We start from the raw sequence: 18,454 nt of genomic DNA on the forward strand, positions 1-18,454 counted from the left end.
GGTGCCGTGCAAAGGGAAGTCAGCCTTCCTGGGTTCAAATCCTGACTCTGCCCCTTTCTGCTTGGTGCCCTTGAGCAAGTAATAATAATCTGTATAGTAATTATATTTCTTACAAGGTCTCTTTGTGAAATTAAATGAGTTACATATGTAAAGTGTTTGGACTGGTGCTTGGCATTTAGTAGTTGGTCAATAAATGTTAGTACTGAGATGTTTAAGGGCAGCCTCAGAAGAAAGCTTTTAACTATAGTCAGATGTGATCACTACCCCCCCCACCCCTGCCTCTACATTCGTCCTGAATGTCCACTCCCAGCTTTCTTGGGAGGTTTTCATGGCACCTCTGTGTGAGCTAGCCTTTTCACACTATAGGATGACTTGTCCTGTCACATACAATGTTAGCAGGACGTTCCAAAAGCTTGGGCTTAGTGTGTCGGGACGAGCCTCAGTACAGCGCGCAGGAACGAGAGTGCCTGTTGAGCCCACCGTTGTCATTTACAAATGTGTGATCTGTGGCAGATTTCTCAACTCAGCTGAGCCCCATTGTTCTTAGGAAATAATATAGCACCTGCTTCATGTTAAGAGACAGCTCACAAGAGTGCCTGGCACATGTAATAGGCTATCTGTTTGCAGTAATTATTACCTTCCTTGTTTTATGTCCAAAAAAAAAAAAAAAAACCACACAAAAAACAAACAAACAAAAAAACCAAAACACCAGACTGCACATCTGAACACCTTTTTGTCTGTTTTTGCCTTGATTTTTCTCTGGCTCCTCAGTGCCCAGGGCTCCCTTCATATCTGCTGCATCACCTCTTATCCCCTACACTGGGGTGTGGCTCCGGACCCTCCCCACAGCTTGCCCATCCCCAGACACCTCCTCTGACTCTCAGACACAGACTCTCCTCCACGATCTGTGCTGTACAGGCTCCGATCCCCATATGGCTACTGAGAGCTTGAAGTGTGGCTAGTCTGACTTGAGATGGGCTGTAAGTGTGGACTTAATAATGAAAAAAAATTAAATATCTCAATATATTTGTGTATCGATCACATGTTGAGATGTAATCACTAATGTATTTTTTATATAGTAGGTTAAATAAAATAGATTATTAAAATTCATTTCATGTGTTTCCTTTTAGTTTTTCAATGTGGCTAGCAGAAAATTTTTAATTACCTACGTGGCTCCATTATATTTCTGTTCGTGGTGTCCATCTGGTCCTTCCTCCCCTCCTTATTTTTTTGATCCTGTTTCTCTTTGCCCTGGGGTCTCACCAGTGCTCAGATGAGTAAGAGGTGTCAGGCTAGTAGAAAAGCTAACCTTTTAACACTTCCTTCTTTGATTTACATTAGAGTTGGATATATGTGAGTCTGTCTTCTCTAAATTATAAACCTTTTGTGGGTCTCAGAAGTCTGTCACATGGTCCTGTGACATGGGTGGCCCTCCTTGGATGACTTGGGGAGAGGCGAGCTCCAGTCCTTTGATGGAATCACAACCAAATAGGGACATTTACAGTACTGCTTCCAGTGGTGTCCCTGATGATTGCAGCTGCTGGGTTTGTGTGCTGGATTTGGGGGAGCCTTTTTCTTGTCCCCTGAATTCCCAGGAAAGCTTTTCTCTGGCCATCCTTTCTTTGGATACCTTGATTAAGCAGCTGCTTCTCTGTGCTCAATTGTATTCTCAATGTTACTCCTCTGATTTAGTCTAAACCTGGAAGTGAACACTGACAGTTTCTTAAGCCCTCAGTCCCAGTGTTTGGGAGTAGGGTGTTTTCTTGAGAACTGACATCAGCCAGAAACCTCTTTTGTTGAGTCTTAAAATGCACGTCTCTTTCCCCTCCTCAGGCTGGCGGTAGTACTCCTTCCTCCCTACACCGCCCTTTGCAGGGGCTCAAGTGCTTGTTCAGTTTGTTAAACTGAACAGTTTGATCCTGGGCCCCTTCCTGGAGCTCCCTTTGATTTTCTTTTTACAGAATCTTACAGAGTTTGCTTTGTTTATTGCCTCTTCCTCCTCTGGTCCCCACAACAACAAAAACAAAACCCATTTAGAAGGGCTGATGGAGGGTTCTTGTTTTCTACCAAGTGTTTGAGGCTACAGTGACTTGGAGTGGAAGATCAGCCAGCTTCCTGTGCGTCTACTGCATCTGTCCCCTCCCCAGCCGGTTGGATGGCCTTTCCCTGAAAGACTGCTGTGCGCCAGGCACTCTGCAGCCCCTGAAGAATTACCTCGCTGCTTCCTGTGCTCACTGGAGGCCTAAGTGGCTGTAGGAGATAATGGAAAGCAGAGAAGGAAGCTAAGGAGAATTAATTGATTTTTTTCTGTAAAATTTCTATCTTCTGGCTTTCTCGCTCTTTTAAAAATTATGCAGCTTTGCCAAATCAGATGAGTTCATTTTCTTCTTGCGGTTGAGAACAGAGCTTGAAACTCCCTCTGTGGACCAAGGGTTGTTAGAGAGAGAGCCTGATGCATAGAGTAAGTCAGCCTCTTGCCCAGAAGGGTGGCTTCCAGAAGACTCTGGATGATTATTTGCTCTTCCCGATGCTCTTCCCTTTCTTGTTAACCCAGGCATCACTGAGAGGGTCCTCTGGAACATCTGCTCTTTGCCATGACTCTCCTGCTCTGATGTTTGACTGGGCAGCAGGGCAATATTTTTTTCTTGTGTTCCTGGTGTCTTAAAATGACCTTGCCTCCACCTACCCACCCCTTTTCGTTTTTACTTCCACAGCCTCCTTACTTCCTTGGACCCAGGACAGCCTCTTTGCAATGCTGAGCCCTATGCATTTAGCTTGTCCCCTTTGTCTGACCGTCATAGGAAACATAAAACAAGTGCGTGCACTTAACCTTACCGTGCTAGCGTTGCTCTACTGTTGACTTACTCTAAGGCTCCCTCGAGCTCTGTCCGTCTTTGATCAGATTCAGCTTCTCTTATAATTCTGCCCTCTCAAGACCCCTCAAAATCTCCCTTTGTCCTTTGAACATAGTACAAACACCTGTTGCAGTCAAGGCCCTCTGCAAGATGGTTCCATTGGTTGTCACTTTTTTCTGAATTTTGTTGTATTATGCAACCTAGCTAACCAGGGCTGCTTGCTATTATCTAGGTTTTACCTATACTTTCCTATCTCTCTGCATTTGCTTAAACCTTCTTCTGATGAGATAAAGCCCCACTTGAAATGCTGCCCCCTTCCTGAACCTCGCCTACTCTATCCTGCACAAGATGTGTTCTCTCCTGTATTGTGCTTCCTGTCTTGTGGCACTAATCATGTTTTTTGAGGTGTATTAGAATGTCTGTGTGTGGAGTATCTTTGGAAGAATATGAAAGAAATGGGAGCAGTGCCTTCAAAGAGAGGAACTGAGTGACTCAGAGGCAGGAGAGGGTTTACATATCATGTGTATTTCTGACGATTGTTTTTCCTCATAAAATTATTATTTACATAACAAAGACCCACTCTAAAAAAACTCTGAGGGGTACGTGTATAACCTCAGAGAAGGGAAAATGTCCTTTAGACACAAAACCCAGAAGCCATAAAGAAAACAATTTTTAAAATATATGTGAGGGCGCCTGGGTGGCTCAGTGCGTTAAGCCGCTGCCTTCGGCTCAGGTCATGATCTCAGGGTGCTGGGATCGAGTCCCGCATCGGGCTCTCTGCTCAGCAGGGAGCCTGCTTCCCTCTCTCTCTCTCTGCCTGCCTCTCCGCCTACTTGTGATTTCTTTCAAATAAATAAATAAAATCTTAAAAATAATAAAATAATAAAATAAAATATATGTGAATACTCGGGCGCCTGGGTGGCTCAGTGGGTTAAGCCTCTGCCTTCGGCTCAGGTCATGATCTCAGGGTCCTGGGATCGAGCCCCGCATCTGGCTCTCTGCTCAGCAGGAAGCCTACTTCCTCCTTTCTCTCTGGCTGCCTCTCTGCCTACTTGTGATCTCTGTCAAATAAATAAATAAAATCTTTAAAAAAAAAAATAAATAAATAAAATATATGTGTATACTTATTTGTCATATCCTTATTTGGCTCCAGGTACCTGAAGTGCTTATCTTTAACCTTTTTCAGAGTGTAGCACAATGACCCCTACGTAATAATCAATAAATACTAGTTGAATTGAAATGAAATGAAATTGCAAGTCACTTCTTTGTAGACCTCATTCTTTTTCACTGATCAAATGAATGCTCGGTGGTCTCCAGGGTTCCTCGCAAAGATTCGTGCAGATGTGGGCTTTATGGGCAGGAATACCAGCAAAGCTGGAGCGGCTTCAGAATGAGCCGTTCTTCCTCTGAGACCACCTTTCCCAGCACACTGGACCTGTGAGTGGGTCCTGCCTGCTTCATGGAGCCGCCCTGCAGTGCTCAGCTTTAATTATGCCTCGGAAATGCCCCAATTAGACACAGTGCTAGGAGAGCCGGGGGATCTGTGGCAGGCTTGTTGCCCTGAACAAAAGAAGGAGAGTGTAAAGAGTAAAGCCATTTGTAGAGGTTTCTTTGGAAATCCAGTTGGCCACCTTCTTTGAACCAGTTGGCTAGAGTTGGAGGAGGCATCAGAAGGGGTGTGGTAGGTCTATCCTCCTCCTGTTCAAGACTTCGGGTGAGGTGGGTGGCGTGGGAAGAAGGCGTGTCCCTGGCTTATTTAGTCTCATCTGTTAGTTTCAGAAAACAGAGAAGCTGCCCACACCTCTCCTGTGGATCCCCGGGCCACCCACCCTGGCCTTATCTTCTAGTGAATCTTGGCAAATGAGTCTTTTCTCCCCACCTCAGCAATAAGGCACTTGTAGTCAGGGAGCTATCAGCTCTTCTTTGACAGGACCACCCCCCACCCTACCCCCACGCCCGGCTGGCAGTCAGTGTGCTTACTAGCAGTTTGCAGGTTGAAGGGAAGTGGTATTTGGTGAGAGACTGTGAGGGCATGTGTGTGCGAGGGAGTGGTGGGCAGGCCAGTGAACAGGGTGGGGCACAGTCAGACTCCAGATCTGTTAGAGGAAGTGGGGGGATAAAAAAAACCAAAAAACCAAAAACAGAAAAACCAGCAGTTCTTATTTTCATACAGATGTTCTTGTGATAGTCAGGATAGGGGCAGGGTATCTGTCAGCAAAATCAGATGTCCTTTGAAAACCTTTATCTTTTTTTTTTTTAAGCATTTAAAAAATATTTTTATTTATTTATTGACAGAGAGAGAGATCACAGGTAGGCAGAGAGGCAGGCAGAGAGAGGGAAGCAAGTTCCCTGCTGAGCAGAGAGCCCAATGCGGAGCTTGATCCCAGGACTCTGAGATCATGACCTGAAGGCAGAGGCTTAACCCACTGAGCCCCCCAGGCACCCTGCCTTTATCTTTCTTGTATTAGTATGGCTTTTGGAAAGTTGAAGTTCATGGTACCCGGCTATCCTGCCTGCACATCTTCTCCCGCAGCCCAGCCTTCCAAACAGCACTTCCTTTTGTGCCCTTGCTATGTCTCTCCTATCATAGCAAGGGACACCCCGTAATCCATTCTGCAGCATCTGTCCAGGATTGGAAGGGCAGGCCATGGCATGAGAGTCCCCTTCTTCTCGAGCTACTCTGACAGAGTCGACTGGGTAGGTCTGCCCTTATACACTGCCTTACGCTTGGCTACAAGTCATTCAGCTTCTGTGGGCCAGTGTGCTCATCGACAAAGGGGCGTGATGATCCCCTTCTCCTGGAGCTGTCAGCGTAAATAGGATGGGAGGGGAAGGTATTTCTAAAGCTAAGTAGTCCTACCTGAACAAAACATGTGGCTTTTACTGTGGGGCAGAGACAAGTGCTGGCAGTGACTACTCCAGTCAGAAGGTGGGGGCTTGGGGCGCCTGGGTGGCTCAGTGGGTTAAAGCCTCTGCTTTCGGCTCAGGTCATGATCCCAGGGTCCTGGAATCGAGCCCCACATCGGGCTCTCTGCTCAGCAGGGAGCCTGCTTCCACTTCTCTCTCTGCCTGCCTCTCTGCCTACTTGTGATCTCTGTCTGTCAAATAAATAAATAAAATATTAAAAAAAAAAAAAGGTGGGGGCTTGAGAGAGGGCCTAGGAATCCATCAGATATCCCCTCTCAGGCCATGAAGGCACATTTTTTCACACAATGGACTCCTCGCTCGTATTGATGCTGGAAACAGGGGTACTGTGTCTCCTTCCCAGGCTGACCATATTTTACCACCTTTCACTCTGATTCTTTGTGTGTCACAGTAGGTTTTATCAAAACCATATTATGTGCTAGATCTCTGTGAGTTCACAACTTTGTCAGAGTCTGTCACTCCCTCATGGATACAGTCCTCTCCAGGCACGTGCCAAGGGAAAGGGGCAATGTTGCAAGCAGCCAGACTTTTTCCCTGTGGCCAGCGTGCTTCCCTGTGTCCTTGGCAACCTGAATTTCCAGAGTTTGGCCAACAGCCTTCCCAAGGGAATGGCTCTTAGTTCCTCCTGTGGAACTGTCTGGCTCAGTGTCGCGGACGGGATTCCCACTGGAAGACCCCAGCACTGTAGCACCATGCACTCTCTCTGTCTTTGCAGTGTGTTCGCTGCCCCCAGAGCCAGAGAATGGTGGCTACATCTGCCACCCCCGGCCTTGCAGAGACCCCCTGAACGCGGGCAGCGTCATTGAGTACCTGTGTGCCGAAGGCTACATGTTGAAAGGCGACTACAAGTACCTGACCTGTAAGAATGGAGAGTGGAAGCCAGCCATGGAGATCAGCTGCCGTCTCAACGAAGGTCAGTCTGGCAGATGGGAAGGGGGGCTGCTGGGGTTCTGCTTCCTGTAAACTGAAAGGCAGTGGTGCCCACTTCCTCCAGAGCACCTGTGCCACGGGGCAGTGTAGCTCCTTTGATGCCCTGCGGCCTCCCTTCCTTTGGGATTTCATGTCTTTGTGCAGGACATCTGGGGTTGCTGGTGTGTGTCCTGCTGCATTTCAGCTGAGCCACCGAGGGGCTCTGTAGCTTTACTGAGGCCTCTGTTCTGCTATGTAAAGTCCCTTTGATGCTCAGCATCTCCTGTTTGCCCAGCCAAGTGCTGGTGACCTTTGACCGTGTTCTGCTAACACCTTCTGGAGTGTCTCTTTTACATTATTTTACTTTGAATGGAAATGGACTGTTTTGTTATAGAGCTATAGTCCAGCTGGACAGAAGACCTCTCCCCCTCCTGCCTCCACCTGTCGTGCATGACAGGAAACTCCAGCTGCCTGCAGGAAAGTGTGTGTCAGACAGCCATCTTTGTGCTTCACACTCGGGCCCCAAGACCATGACACACCCAGAGAAGGCTGGGGACCAGCCTGAGATTTACAGCTGAAGTCACAGGATCTTAGAACAGGAGGTTATACAGCCCCGTTCTTACCAGTTTTCCTGCCACGTGCGGGAAACATGGTTAGGACCTCAGACTGTGGAAGGCCAGGGACATGGAAGTGGTAGATGTCTACCAGCCTGATGGCCCTGAGGGCAGCCTCAGAAGGAGTTCGTAAAGGCCAGATCTTGGGGGGTTGGGGAAGGTAGGCGTGAGATGGCCCACACAGGTCTGAAATGAATTTTAGATTTAGAAACAGGATGGGGAAGTGGCCCCTTTCCTTGTATGTAAACACTGTTCTGCATATCAACTTCTAAAGTGGCCCGAGCTGTGGTACCAGGCAGGGGACCTTGGATGAGTTCAGCTGTGGGAATTCTGTGTTCCGGGTCTGGGTATAACCTAATCCTGGCGATGGTTTATTTCTGTAGACAAAGATGCCCACACGTCCCTGGGGGTCCCCACACTATCCATAGTGGCTTCCACTGCCAGCTCCGTGGCGCTTATTCTCCTCCTCGTGGTGCTGTTTGTGCTACTGCAGCCGAAGCTGAAGTCGTTCCATCACAGCAGGTGAGTCCTTGTGGGGTGGAGGGGGGGCGGCGCACATCATGGGGTCTGGCCTCTGACTGCACAGGGGTGCTTGTGAGACCAGCAGCCTCTTCTGCCGTATGTGCCCTGTGAAAGGGGACGCCCTCCTGTGTGTTTGACTCCTGGATGTGGCTGGCCCTGTGCTTATCACTTTGCCTGCATTAGATTTATCTTCACAGGAACTTTGTAGATCAGGAAGCTCAGGCTCAGAGAGGTTAAGTCAAGGTCATCCCTCTAGATGATGACTGCCTGGAGAATTAAACATAAATATGTCCAATCCCTGAGCCACGTCATTTGCCCTACATTGGTGGTTCTCAAAGTGTGGTTCCAGTTGCATTGGCATCACATGGGGACTTATTAGGCACGGAGATTTTCAGACCCCACCCAGACCAACTGAATGAGAAACTGGGGCTGAGACCTAGTGACTGAGTTTCTTAAGTGCTGCAGGTGATTCTGATGTAGACTCATGTTTGCCAGCCACTGCCCTGTCCCTCTAGTTCCTAATCCTGGCTGCACGTAGAGGCATCTGCTGGGAGTTAAACACAAATACCAACACCTGGGCCCCTACCCCCAGACATTCTGATTAATTTGGTTTGGAGTGGGAGCCTGGCATTAGTGTTTTTCTTTTTTGTAAACTTCCCCAGTGGTCCTAACATGCAGCTAGGATTGGCAACCACTGCACTATACCGCACTAGAAATAGGGGGTTTTTTTGCCTGCCTTTGTTACTTTTCTTTTTCCATGAGTGCATTAGCCACAAGTCATCCTAGATGAGGTAGATGAGATGGCGGGTGGGTGGCAGATGGTTAGGGGCTGACCCTGTGTGTATCCCTTAGGAGGGACTCCTCTTCAGGCCTGTCCTGGCCTCTGGGGTTGCCTGGCTTGGCCCGGCAGCCCCTCTTTCCCCTGAGAATGGTTTGTGTGCACTCACAGCCGTTCATCAGTCACTTTCGCCATCCACAGGCCCAGAGGAGCAAACAAAACTGTTTAAAATTTTTGCTTCCTGGTCTGGAATTTACAGACCAGGCCCAGGCTAAGTCCTGATGTTCTAGGTGTGATTTTTCTGTCTCCTTTTTATGTTTTGTTTGGGAGAGCAGGTTGCAGCTTTTTCTTTTTTTTCCCAAGATTTTATTTGTTTGTTTGAGAGAGAGAGAGAGAGAGATTGAGAGAACAGGTGGGGGGGGGGCAGGGGAAGAAGCAGGCTGTCCCCAGAGCTGGGAGCCTGATTTAGGGCTCAATCCCAGGACCCTGGGAACAGTAGCTGGAAGGCCGGGAAGGCCGCAGTTTAGCCTTAACCTATTGAGCCCCCAGGCACCCTGCAGCTATTTTTTTTTTTTTAAGGTTGTTAAACAATTAGTAAAATAAAGAGGATCTGGAGGGTACTGTTTACTTGAAGGAATCAGGTATTTCCACATAAAGTCAAGGTGATCTGCTTGTCAAGTCATTCAAATTAGAGAATATTTTCCTCTTGTAGTTATCTGGTAAGTGTGTTAAAAGTAATGGGCTGATTTTTCCTGACTTGAGTAGAAGAATGATTTGGTTTTTAATAGGGACTCTGTTTAAATTTTGTGCTGTGTGCACATACTAGGTTTTAAGCAAACAAACAAAAAGCATTTTAAGTAACAGGAGTTAAGCACATAGCAGAATGCACACTGCTTTCTCTGCCCGCTTGCCATTAGTTTCCCTTCCAGAAACCCCACACATTTCTGAGTACCACTTCTGTCCTCCTCACAGAGTCTGCACCATTTGAATTGGGCGCCACAGATTTTGTTTGCAGGTACAGATGAGGAAATCCAGAGCTAATGACAACAGTCCAGCCATTAACCTTCTGTGTCTCTGACATAATGTACTGAGAAGGACATGCATCACAGATGACTCAGTGTTCCAGGCAAACACTGACTTGGGATCTTCATCCCAAGGAAACAGTTCAGTCCAGATTGTGGAATATTCTAGGAGAAACCAGCCTGGACCCTACAAAAAGTGTCAGTGTCATGAAAGAAACTCTAGAGTGGACTATTCTAGAAGAAAGGAGATGAAATAAGACTAACTGCAATGCATCATCCATAATTGGATCCTCAAAAAAAACAGACAAGACAGCAGCTGAAACATCTCTTTTGGGGTAGTTAGAAAAGTGTATTACAGTCTTAGACCATTGTTCAATTTCAGGACTGTAATGATGGTGCAGTTACATAGGAGAAGATGTTCTTGGGAGGACTGTGCCAAATAATGTTTTATGAGAAAAAAATAACATACTTTCAAAATATCGGGGGCGGGGGGGGGTGGGGTGGAAAGTGTATATGTATTAAAAAGTGATCCCAAGAAAGGTGCTTGTGTGAATAAATCTCATACACATCAAGCTGAATAAAAGGAGCCAGACACATGTACACGTGTACCTGTACACATGTACACACACATTCATCGTATGTCCCACTCACATCAAGATCGAAAATATGCAGAACTTAGTTGCAGTTTTGAAGAGTTCAAGTTTAGGCAGTAAAACTATTAAGATAGAAAGCAAAGGAATGATTTTCGTGAAAGGGTAGTGATTAATTTCGGTGTGAGGAGGTAGGAGATCAGAGGGACAGTGGGAACAAGGGTGTCTGGGGGTGCTGGCAGCATTCTCTGTCTTGACCTTAGTAGGGGTTATACTCCAGTTACCTCTGGGATAAAGCAAGAAGCTGTATATTTTTTCTATTTTTGTGTGTTGTTTGTGTTACAATTTACATACAATTAAGTTTTTTTAAAAAGGACAAAGTAACTGAGTCAAAAGAACAAAATTCCTTAGATTTCAACTCCAGTGTCTCACAGTGCTTCTTCTCCCTCCTTTTTTTAAAAAACTGCTTTATGGAGCTTTAATTCCCATGCCATAGAGTGTATCTACTTCCAAGTCTTCAGACAGTATATCCGCAGATAGATGCGGGCATTGTGCTCTTACATCTACAACTGTGCTGAATGATGGCGTTATTTTCAGGTCTCTAGATTCCTAGTTTCTGCACAGGTCAAAAGGGCTGGGTACCTGTGCCCAGAGGGTAAGAACAGAGTCTCTGGAAGCAGACGGAACTGGATTCACATCCCAGCTTCCTCCCTTACCTGCTGTGTGACTAGGCAGGTTACTTGACTTCTCTGAGCCTCCTCTGCACTCTTAGTGAATTTGTCCCCGACAGGGCTCAGGTGAGGGTTCAGTGGGATAAAGCGCTTAGTGCTGTGCCTGGCACACTGTACGTGCTCAGAAATGGTTGGTGCTGTTGGTGCCGTGGTATCTAGTTGTGTGTTTTAATTCTTCGTCTCTCTTTTCCTTTGGCTGCAGGCGCGACCAGGGAGTATCTGGCGACCAGGTGTCCATCATGGTGGATGGAGTCCAGGTTGCGCTCCCGTCCTATGAGGAAGCTGTGTATGGCAGTTCCGGTCACTGTGTGCCACCTGCTGACCCCAGGGTGCAGATCGTGCTGTCAGAAGGGTCTGGGCCCAGTGGGAGGAACGGGCCAAGGGAGCCGCAGTTGCAGGACCAGGGGGCCTGTTCCTCTGCCGGTGGAGAGGAGGAGGCCCCGGGCCAGTCTGGACTGTGTGAAGCCTGGGGTTCTCAAGGCTCTGAGACTGTGATGGTGCATCAGGCGACCACCTCTTCCTGGGTGGCCGGCTCAGGGAACAGCCGAGCGGCATACAAAGAAGCCCCAGATTCAGAGAACAGTGACATACAAAGCCTTTTATCCCTCACATCGGAGGACTACACAGATGGTAGGTGGTCTGTACTGAGCATGAATTAGGAGCTGCTTGGGGGCCTTGTGGGGAGTGAGGAAGGATTGTGAGCCTCTCTAATAATGGGGTACTGGGGGCAAAGGAAGCTAATACCTGGGGGGCTAGGCTATAAAATAAGGTCTCACCCTCAGCTCCTGCTGGGGCTTTGGGCTCTGTATAGGAGACTTTTGACTGTTTGTGAATCTTGATAGTTTGGAGTTTCCAAAATTATTTGTGGCTACAAGGCTGTGCTAAATCAAAGGGAGGACAGCTGGTTGGAGGCGGGAGTGGGGTCTGTTCTTCTGTTATAATTTCTATGTTCCCGAAAGGCTAGGAGTGACAAGGAGGTATGGGGTCATATTACAGTGAAAATTGGAGCTGGTCTCTCTTCAGGGCTTTCAGCAGTTTCATTTGAAACAGGAGTATGCCTCTCCTGTGTGATCGTTCTCTTGCCCTATTTCAGTTAAACCTCTCATAAACCTCACAGTGATCGTGACAAGTAGGTGTTACTACCAATCCTACTTTACCGATGAGGAAACTGAGGCCAAAACATACATCACTTTCCCGTCGATTCGTGACTGAGCTGGCATTTGGAGCCAGATGGATCTGGCTCTGAAGCCTATGTTTATAACCCACAGTGCCATGCTGCCTCGCAGGTGACTTGCACTTCTCTGTGGCAGGCCATCTGTAGAGGGAAATTGCCACTTCCTGACCTTTTTTTGGAACCTGAAGGGTTGAATATCAGGATTGACTCAGTCACTTTAAACAATATCTTTACATGAAACCCCAGTGTGGTTCAGGATGAGGCCTAAACCTAGCCGTTTCCCTTTGGACAGGGTGGCTTCTGCACTAACCAGGCTCCTCTGAAAGCCAGCGAGGAAACTGTGCCCTGGGAGTCCTGGGCCCAGTTAATGTCTGAGGCTTAGAGTATCCTAAAGCAAAGAAGTTGGAAATTCTTGAATGCAGATCATGTTTAGGAGTTTCCTGAAATCAGCAGCATGCCCTTTCTCTTGGTGGGATAGAGAACTGAAGAAGGGGTCGCTAGACCTGACTCTAAAGGTGGAAGCCAGTAACCCCTTGGAGAGCCAGCTATACACGTATCGTGTGTCTGCACTTATGGACGCCTGTCCCCAGTGCACTTCTCGGCCCTCACCTTTCCTCAGGAGCCTGGACAGGGCCTATTCTTCCCCCTTCTTCTCCTTGCTGCCTTTCTTTGTTCCATTTATTTAACAAGCATTTTTGAGAACCCATCTACACCGGTGCTAGTTAGGTTTCTGAGAGGATAGAAAGTCTTGTGAAACCTGCTGTCTGCCTGCATGGATGGTCAATCTTTTGGAGAGATCTGGCCTATATTTGCGAAATAATGGAACCAAGAGTTTTAGTGCCCATGTCGTAGTGAGTGGTGCACAGTTTATCCAGCTTGTTGCTGGTGGACTGAGCTGTCAGGACCTGATGGCACCATAGGAAATCAGGACCTCGAGGCATTGGTGGAACCCAGTGAACATAAAAGGAGACCAAGACCCAGAGAGGGGAGTGAGTTACTCAGTATCACACAGCTGGTGGGTGGCCTGAAGGAGGAGGTGGGACCTGAGCAGGGGTCTGCAGCCTCTTAGGGTGAGATTAAGGACCAGCAGAGTCAAGGCAGAGAGGAGGTCCAAGGTGGTGAGACCAGAGGGGATTTGAGTACTAGACTGAATATTCAGATTTTGTTAAGCAGGTATAGAGGGAAAGATGAACAAGGAAGGCCTGGAGAAAGGGCGAGGGGTTTAGAGTTGTTGGAAGGGTATGCATGGGGCTTTTTTTCCTTAAATTTTAAAATTTGTTTTAGGGAGAGAGAGAAAACGTGAGTGGGGGGAGAGGGAGAGGGAAAGCAGCAGACTTGCCATTGAGTGCAGAGTCCCACGTGGGGCTCAGTCTCCTGACTCTGAGATCATGACCTGAGCAGAAATCAAGAGTTGGGAGACGTTTAACTGTCAGAGCCACTCAGACGCCCCTGAGTGAAGCTTTTCATGTCTTCAAACCAGGCCTGCATGGAGACCCTGAAGTGGGGTCAGGTGTGCTGCCGAGAGCCCCAGGGCGGTAACTCCTGTGCTTTCCAATCTTTCTTCCTGCAGATATCCCACTGTTGAAAGAAGCATGAGCGCTGCCATGGGCCTCTCCTCTCTGCGACGGTCCTCTCTGCCCTTCGTCCCTCTCCCTGTGGGTTTGAGCACCCTGTACTCCAGCCACCCTACCCGGATACCTGAGCCGCCACCTGTGTATCTGTGTATCTCTGTATCTCTGAGGGCCTCCACGCCCACCTTGCTGGAAACTCAAGGAAGATTCTCGCCATCTGCCTGCTGGACAGCTGGAGGAGCTGGCATTTTGCCTAGCCCGGCCTTCCCATCTGTGTCGGGGACATATTTGAATGTGCTGGACAGAACTCTTCCTCTCCCTGAGCCCTCTGGATCCCCTGCGGCCAGCTCTTTGGCGGCAGACCCCACCAGCCCGCGCGGGCCTGAGAGCCGCTGTGTTTACTTGTGCCTTCCCCCACCCCCGGCCCCTCCAGTCCTCCTGTCACGCAGACTGGTTGCTCTCCTGCAGGCCTCAGTGGCTGCACTGCTGCCCTCTGCCGCACAGGGTACCGGGCCTGGGGCTGGGGCTGGCCTGGTGCCACTGCCCTTAGCAGGAGCAGATCCAAAGGTGGCTCTGATTAGGGCGAGAATGTGGGTCCCTGGCCTGCCCTTGGTTGATAACTGGTGGCACATGTCTTTGGCTGAGGATGCAGGATGTGGAAAATCATGCCAAAGCTCCCCTAGCGCCCAGCCATCCAGCTCGGAGGTGCTGGATCCTGGCCCTGCTGAGTTTCCAAGAAGCATGGAGAAGATGCTGAGGGAGGGAAGGAAGGTGGCTGAGAATGACTGTCTTCCTAATACGCAAGTCCTCACTTCCTACTTCCAGCATCGGCCTTCCTGGCCTTGGTTTTCTCTGTTTCACTGGAGTGTAAGGGGAAGTGGCCTGCTGCCTCCTGGGTTGGATCCTTGGCAACCTCCGCCTCCTTGCTGCCCACAGGGGCCTGCGTGAATCATCGCTGGGACGGGAGAGTTGCTGAGGTGCTGCGGAATGCCCGCGAGGCCCCATTGGGGGCAGTTGCCCCATTCTGGGTTCGTGGTGACGAAGGAAGCTTGAGAGGCACAGACCGAGTCTCCAGGCAGCTGCAGGCAGCTCCGCCCCAGTCCTGAGGGTCCTCGTCACCACAGTCACGTGCCTTAGTAACTGTGCCCAGGAAGCCTGCCGCTGCTTGCTGCGCCGCTGCTTTTCCTCGTCGTGTTTCCCCTCCCGCCCTTCCACGTGTCGCAGCTAACGGACGACTCCCTGCTCTCCCCGCGCACCTGGAGAGGGGCTGACTGTGCTAGACACCCCGCCTTCTAGACACCCCGCCTTGCTGCTCTGCGGTGGGTGAAAGCTTGCCAGGCAGCCTGGCCCCAGGGCTCTGCCGTCGAAGGGGGTGGGCTCCGTGCTCCCCGGTGCTTCTGCGGGGGGCTCCCGCTCGGCCGCCTGTGGCTGCTGACCAAGGCCGGGGTGGCAGAGCTCAGCCAGGCTGCGGCCATCTGCAGATGTGGCACGGAGGAGTGCTTAGTTCTGTTCTGTTTTTGAAGCACTGGGGCTGAGACACTTGTCACTGACCCCTTCTGCACCTCTGCTCGTCCCCGAGCCGCTCTGTTGGGGTAGTGAAAACAATAAAGAACCCCTGTATTTTCAGTACCTGACAGAACAGGGTAGCTCCAGGCATGAGCCGCTACAAAAATGAGGGGAATGGCCTCCTCTCAGCCTCCTGCATCCCTCTCACACGCACTTTACTACCCGCTCGTTCCCAGCCTCCTGGCACCACTGTAGTCTTCCTTCGCTCAGGGTAAGGGCAGTGCCTGCTGGGCCTGCGGGCACCCCACGTCTCTCCCCTTCCCCACCCAGGAGCCTTCACATGCTGTGTGTAAAGCCCTGGCCGGCGTGGTTCATCTGGAGCAGGTTGGCAGGGGTGCTGGGACGCAGGCCTCTGAGGGACCCGCAGAAGACGGGGGGGCCTGTCCTTGGCCTCCAAAGAGGCCGTTTCCGGAGACGTGCCTGCCAGCAGGGGCTGGCACGGGGCCCATCCGGAGGGTGGGGTCCCGACGGACCCTAGTGGCCTCATCACACATGGGCTCTCCTTTACCCACAGGGGTGCCCTTGTCTTCCTCCAGAAAAGAAAGCAGGGACAAATGGTGGAGGGATCCAAAGTCTCACTGTTGGGCTCACAGCCAGAATAATGGTCTAGAATATTTTTTAAAATGGAAGCTCTTACCCTTTTTTATATCATTACTCTGGGTTTTCTCGCCTAAGAGATTGTGCTGTTTGTTTTGGGTTTATTCAGCCACATGGGTGACTGGCTTAACCCTTGGGGGGGGCGGGGGGAGGAAAGCCTTCTTCCACCTTGGCTGCCATTCACACCATCCTGGGGATCACAAGCCCAGATTGGCCTGCCTGGTAGGAAAGAAAGTCTGGATAAATGGGAAGTTAGTGTAAGCACTCTCCATCCACCCCACACCCCCCCCCCGCCGCGCCGCCGCACGTCATTGGCTTTGCCCAGGCCTCCCATTCATCTTGCACTTCTCTGAAGCAGTTTCTCAGCCATCAGCCAGGTGCTGATGTTTCTAGGCTTCCAGGCTTTGTGGATTAGGGATTCCACAGCTGCCTCAAGGTGGAACCTGGAGGAAAAACAAGGGTGGTGGCAGGTGGCAGGCTAAGCCTAGAGTGGGTGGGAGAAACTGCCCAGGGCCGGCTTTCCAGAGCTCACATCTAGGGGAGTCCAGCAGAGGGCTTGTCCAGGAGAATGGCCCACACCAAAGGACTAAAAGTGTCTTTTTGCACACATGAGCTGACTCACTGCAGGTTTTATATCCTGATGACTTGCTGTCACAGGCCAGCGACTTTCAAGGGCCAGTATGTGGTAAAAATCACTTAAGATTTCCGTCCCTTTCAATGCCTTAGTTTAGCAGATAGGCTCTCTGTTTTGCCATTTCTGAATTTTGTGTGCTGTGTTCCTGTTTCACTGGCGTGAACTGTGAAATGGGCTGAGTCCTAGCCACTTTGCAAGTTCTTTTGGCTTTGCAAGGCATTTCAATGTGCATTCTACTAACACTCCATTTGCAAATAGAACTTAAGCTCATGTTGTCTTCCCCATTCATCCTTTCCTCCTCCTCCTCCCCCTCCCCTCTTTCCCCCCAGCTTTCAAGTTCTGTGGAGAAGCCTGATGGCAAGACAAGGGTAGACTTTTCCTGCTTCTTTAGTGCTGGCATAGGATCCACAGGCACTCAGCCTCTCCCTTCCTAGGTCTGCCTGAGCTCTCAAAGCACCTGCTCGCCACACAGCAGTGTCTCTTCCACTCGCAGGGAACATTGGCACATGAAGAATGGGATATGCTGCAAACACTTCTATATCCTTGCCTTTCTTTCCTCCTCACAGAGAATAAAGGACCCAGAAGGGAAGTGGTACACAGGCTTTATATTTATAGCTTAATTCCAGATGTGCTTGCTGAGGACAGTGATTCTGGGGGCTTCTCTCGGGGGTGCTGCTGGGGCCCCTGGCTCTCAGCAGAAGGCCAGTCATTACCGGTGCCCACGGAGGGGCTGGAAGAGATTTTGCTTGGCGGAAGCATGGACCGAGTGGTAGAGTAGCTGGTTCCCTGGACAGGGAAAGGCAGCAGGCTCAGCTTTGCTGAGAAGCAGCTCCTCTCAGTCTCCAGTTGAAAACCTAATCAAATTTTTGAATGAAAGCCTCCAGGTTGAGGCTTCTGTCGGGCAGCAGATCTAGCTGGAGGGCATGTAGGGGCCAAGCACTCAGATTGCCAGGCAGGAGGAGAGAGGGACACGGGTTGCATGGCAGCCCACCACACCCTGCCCTGGCTTCTTATCACACCACTATGGAATCCTTTGCAGAATGGTACTCCTATATAATGGTTTCAAACGACACGTGCATCATTGACTGTGCAGGATGTCACTCAATCAGTTTGGGTTTGCTTTATTTTATTTTATATATATATTTTTTGGTATCCTGTACATTGCAGTGGGTGTGAAGATAGTATTTTAATATTTGTACAAAGTTTAATTTAATTTTAATTGTTCTATGTATATAACTGCATTTCTAAATAATAATTAAACAAAGGTTCTTATGAAGGCAGTTGTGAGAGATGTGATCCTTCCAGACAGTCTTTGCAGAAACCTGATATGGAAAAGAGAGTATGTGGTGAGAGCTCATGATGGGACGAAGCCCCAGCTCTAGGCAGGGGTCCCTAGCAAGAAGAGACGGGACAGGGAGTGTGCTGTTCAGAGACGGGAGAGCACAGGCCTTGCTGGAAACAGATTCCATGTCTCTTCAGACATCCTCAGTGCCAGCCACTGTGCTGCACTGGGATTCTGCGGAACCTGTGGCGGGAAGGCGGGCAGTTGCAACAGCGTGCCTCCACGATGAGGGAAGCTATGCCCAGGCACGGTCAGGGGACATCCTTTAGATGGAAAGGGCCACACAGCCAGGCTAAGGGGCGGGACATGACACATGCTTGTGGGTGCCGAGGCAGCAGAAAGCAGGTGCGGGGTTGGGGATAGAAGAAAAAGAGTGGGGCCCAGGGCTGAGGGGAGGAGGGGGCAGAGGCCGGGCGGCCCAGGCCCTGCGAGTGAGGAGTGGGGAGGTTTGGCAGTCTTCTGTGTGGCTGCAAGTGCTCTGACAGTGTTAACAAACAATAAGTGAGCTCCCCTTTTCTGGGGGACATGCTGTCCATCTCCTAAGAGGAATGTCGGGGGATAAAACATATTGTACCTGGAGACCATGTAAGAAGCTGTCGGTCTCAGGAGGAAGGCAGTGCGAAC

General features: G+C 49.7%; 1 protein-coding gene across 3 annotated transcripts in view; it reads left to right on the top strand.

The window, feature by feature from the left end:
- Positions 1-17,764, top strand: part of SUSD6 (sushi domain containing 6) — a 94,463-nt gene extending 76,699 nt beyond the window's left edge. For all 3 annotated transcript variants that reach the window (XM_004739019.3, XM_045070998.1, XM_045071005.1), the window contains 4 exons: positions 6,496-6,693; positions 7,687-7,825; positions 11,149-11,576; positions 13,691-17,764. In XM_004739019.3, the coding sequence (XP_004739076.1) occupies positions 6,496-6,693; positions 7,687-7,825; positions 11,149-11,576; positions 13,691-13,716 (791 nt within the window). In that variant the 3' untranslated portion in view covers positions 13,717-17,764. The remainder of the gene's footprint in view (positions 1-6,495; positions 6,694-7,686; positions 7,826-11,148; positions 11,577-13,690) is intronic.
- The last annotated feature ends 690 nt before the right edge of the window (positions 17,765-18,454 follow it).

The sequence above is a fragment of the Mustela putorius genome, unplaced genomic scaffold (genome assembly GCF_011764305.1).
Source record: "Mustela putorius furo isolate JIRA1106 unplaced genomic scaffold, ASM1176430v1.1 tig00000129_pilon_pilon_pilon, whole genome shotgun sequence".
Classification (NCBI taxonomy): domain Eukaryota; kingdom Metazoa; phylum Chordata; class Mammalia; order Carnivora; family Mustelidae; genus Mustela; species Mustela putorius.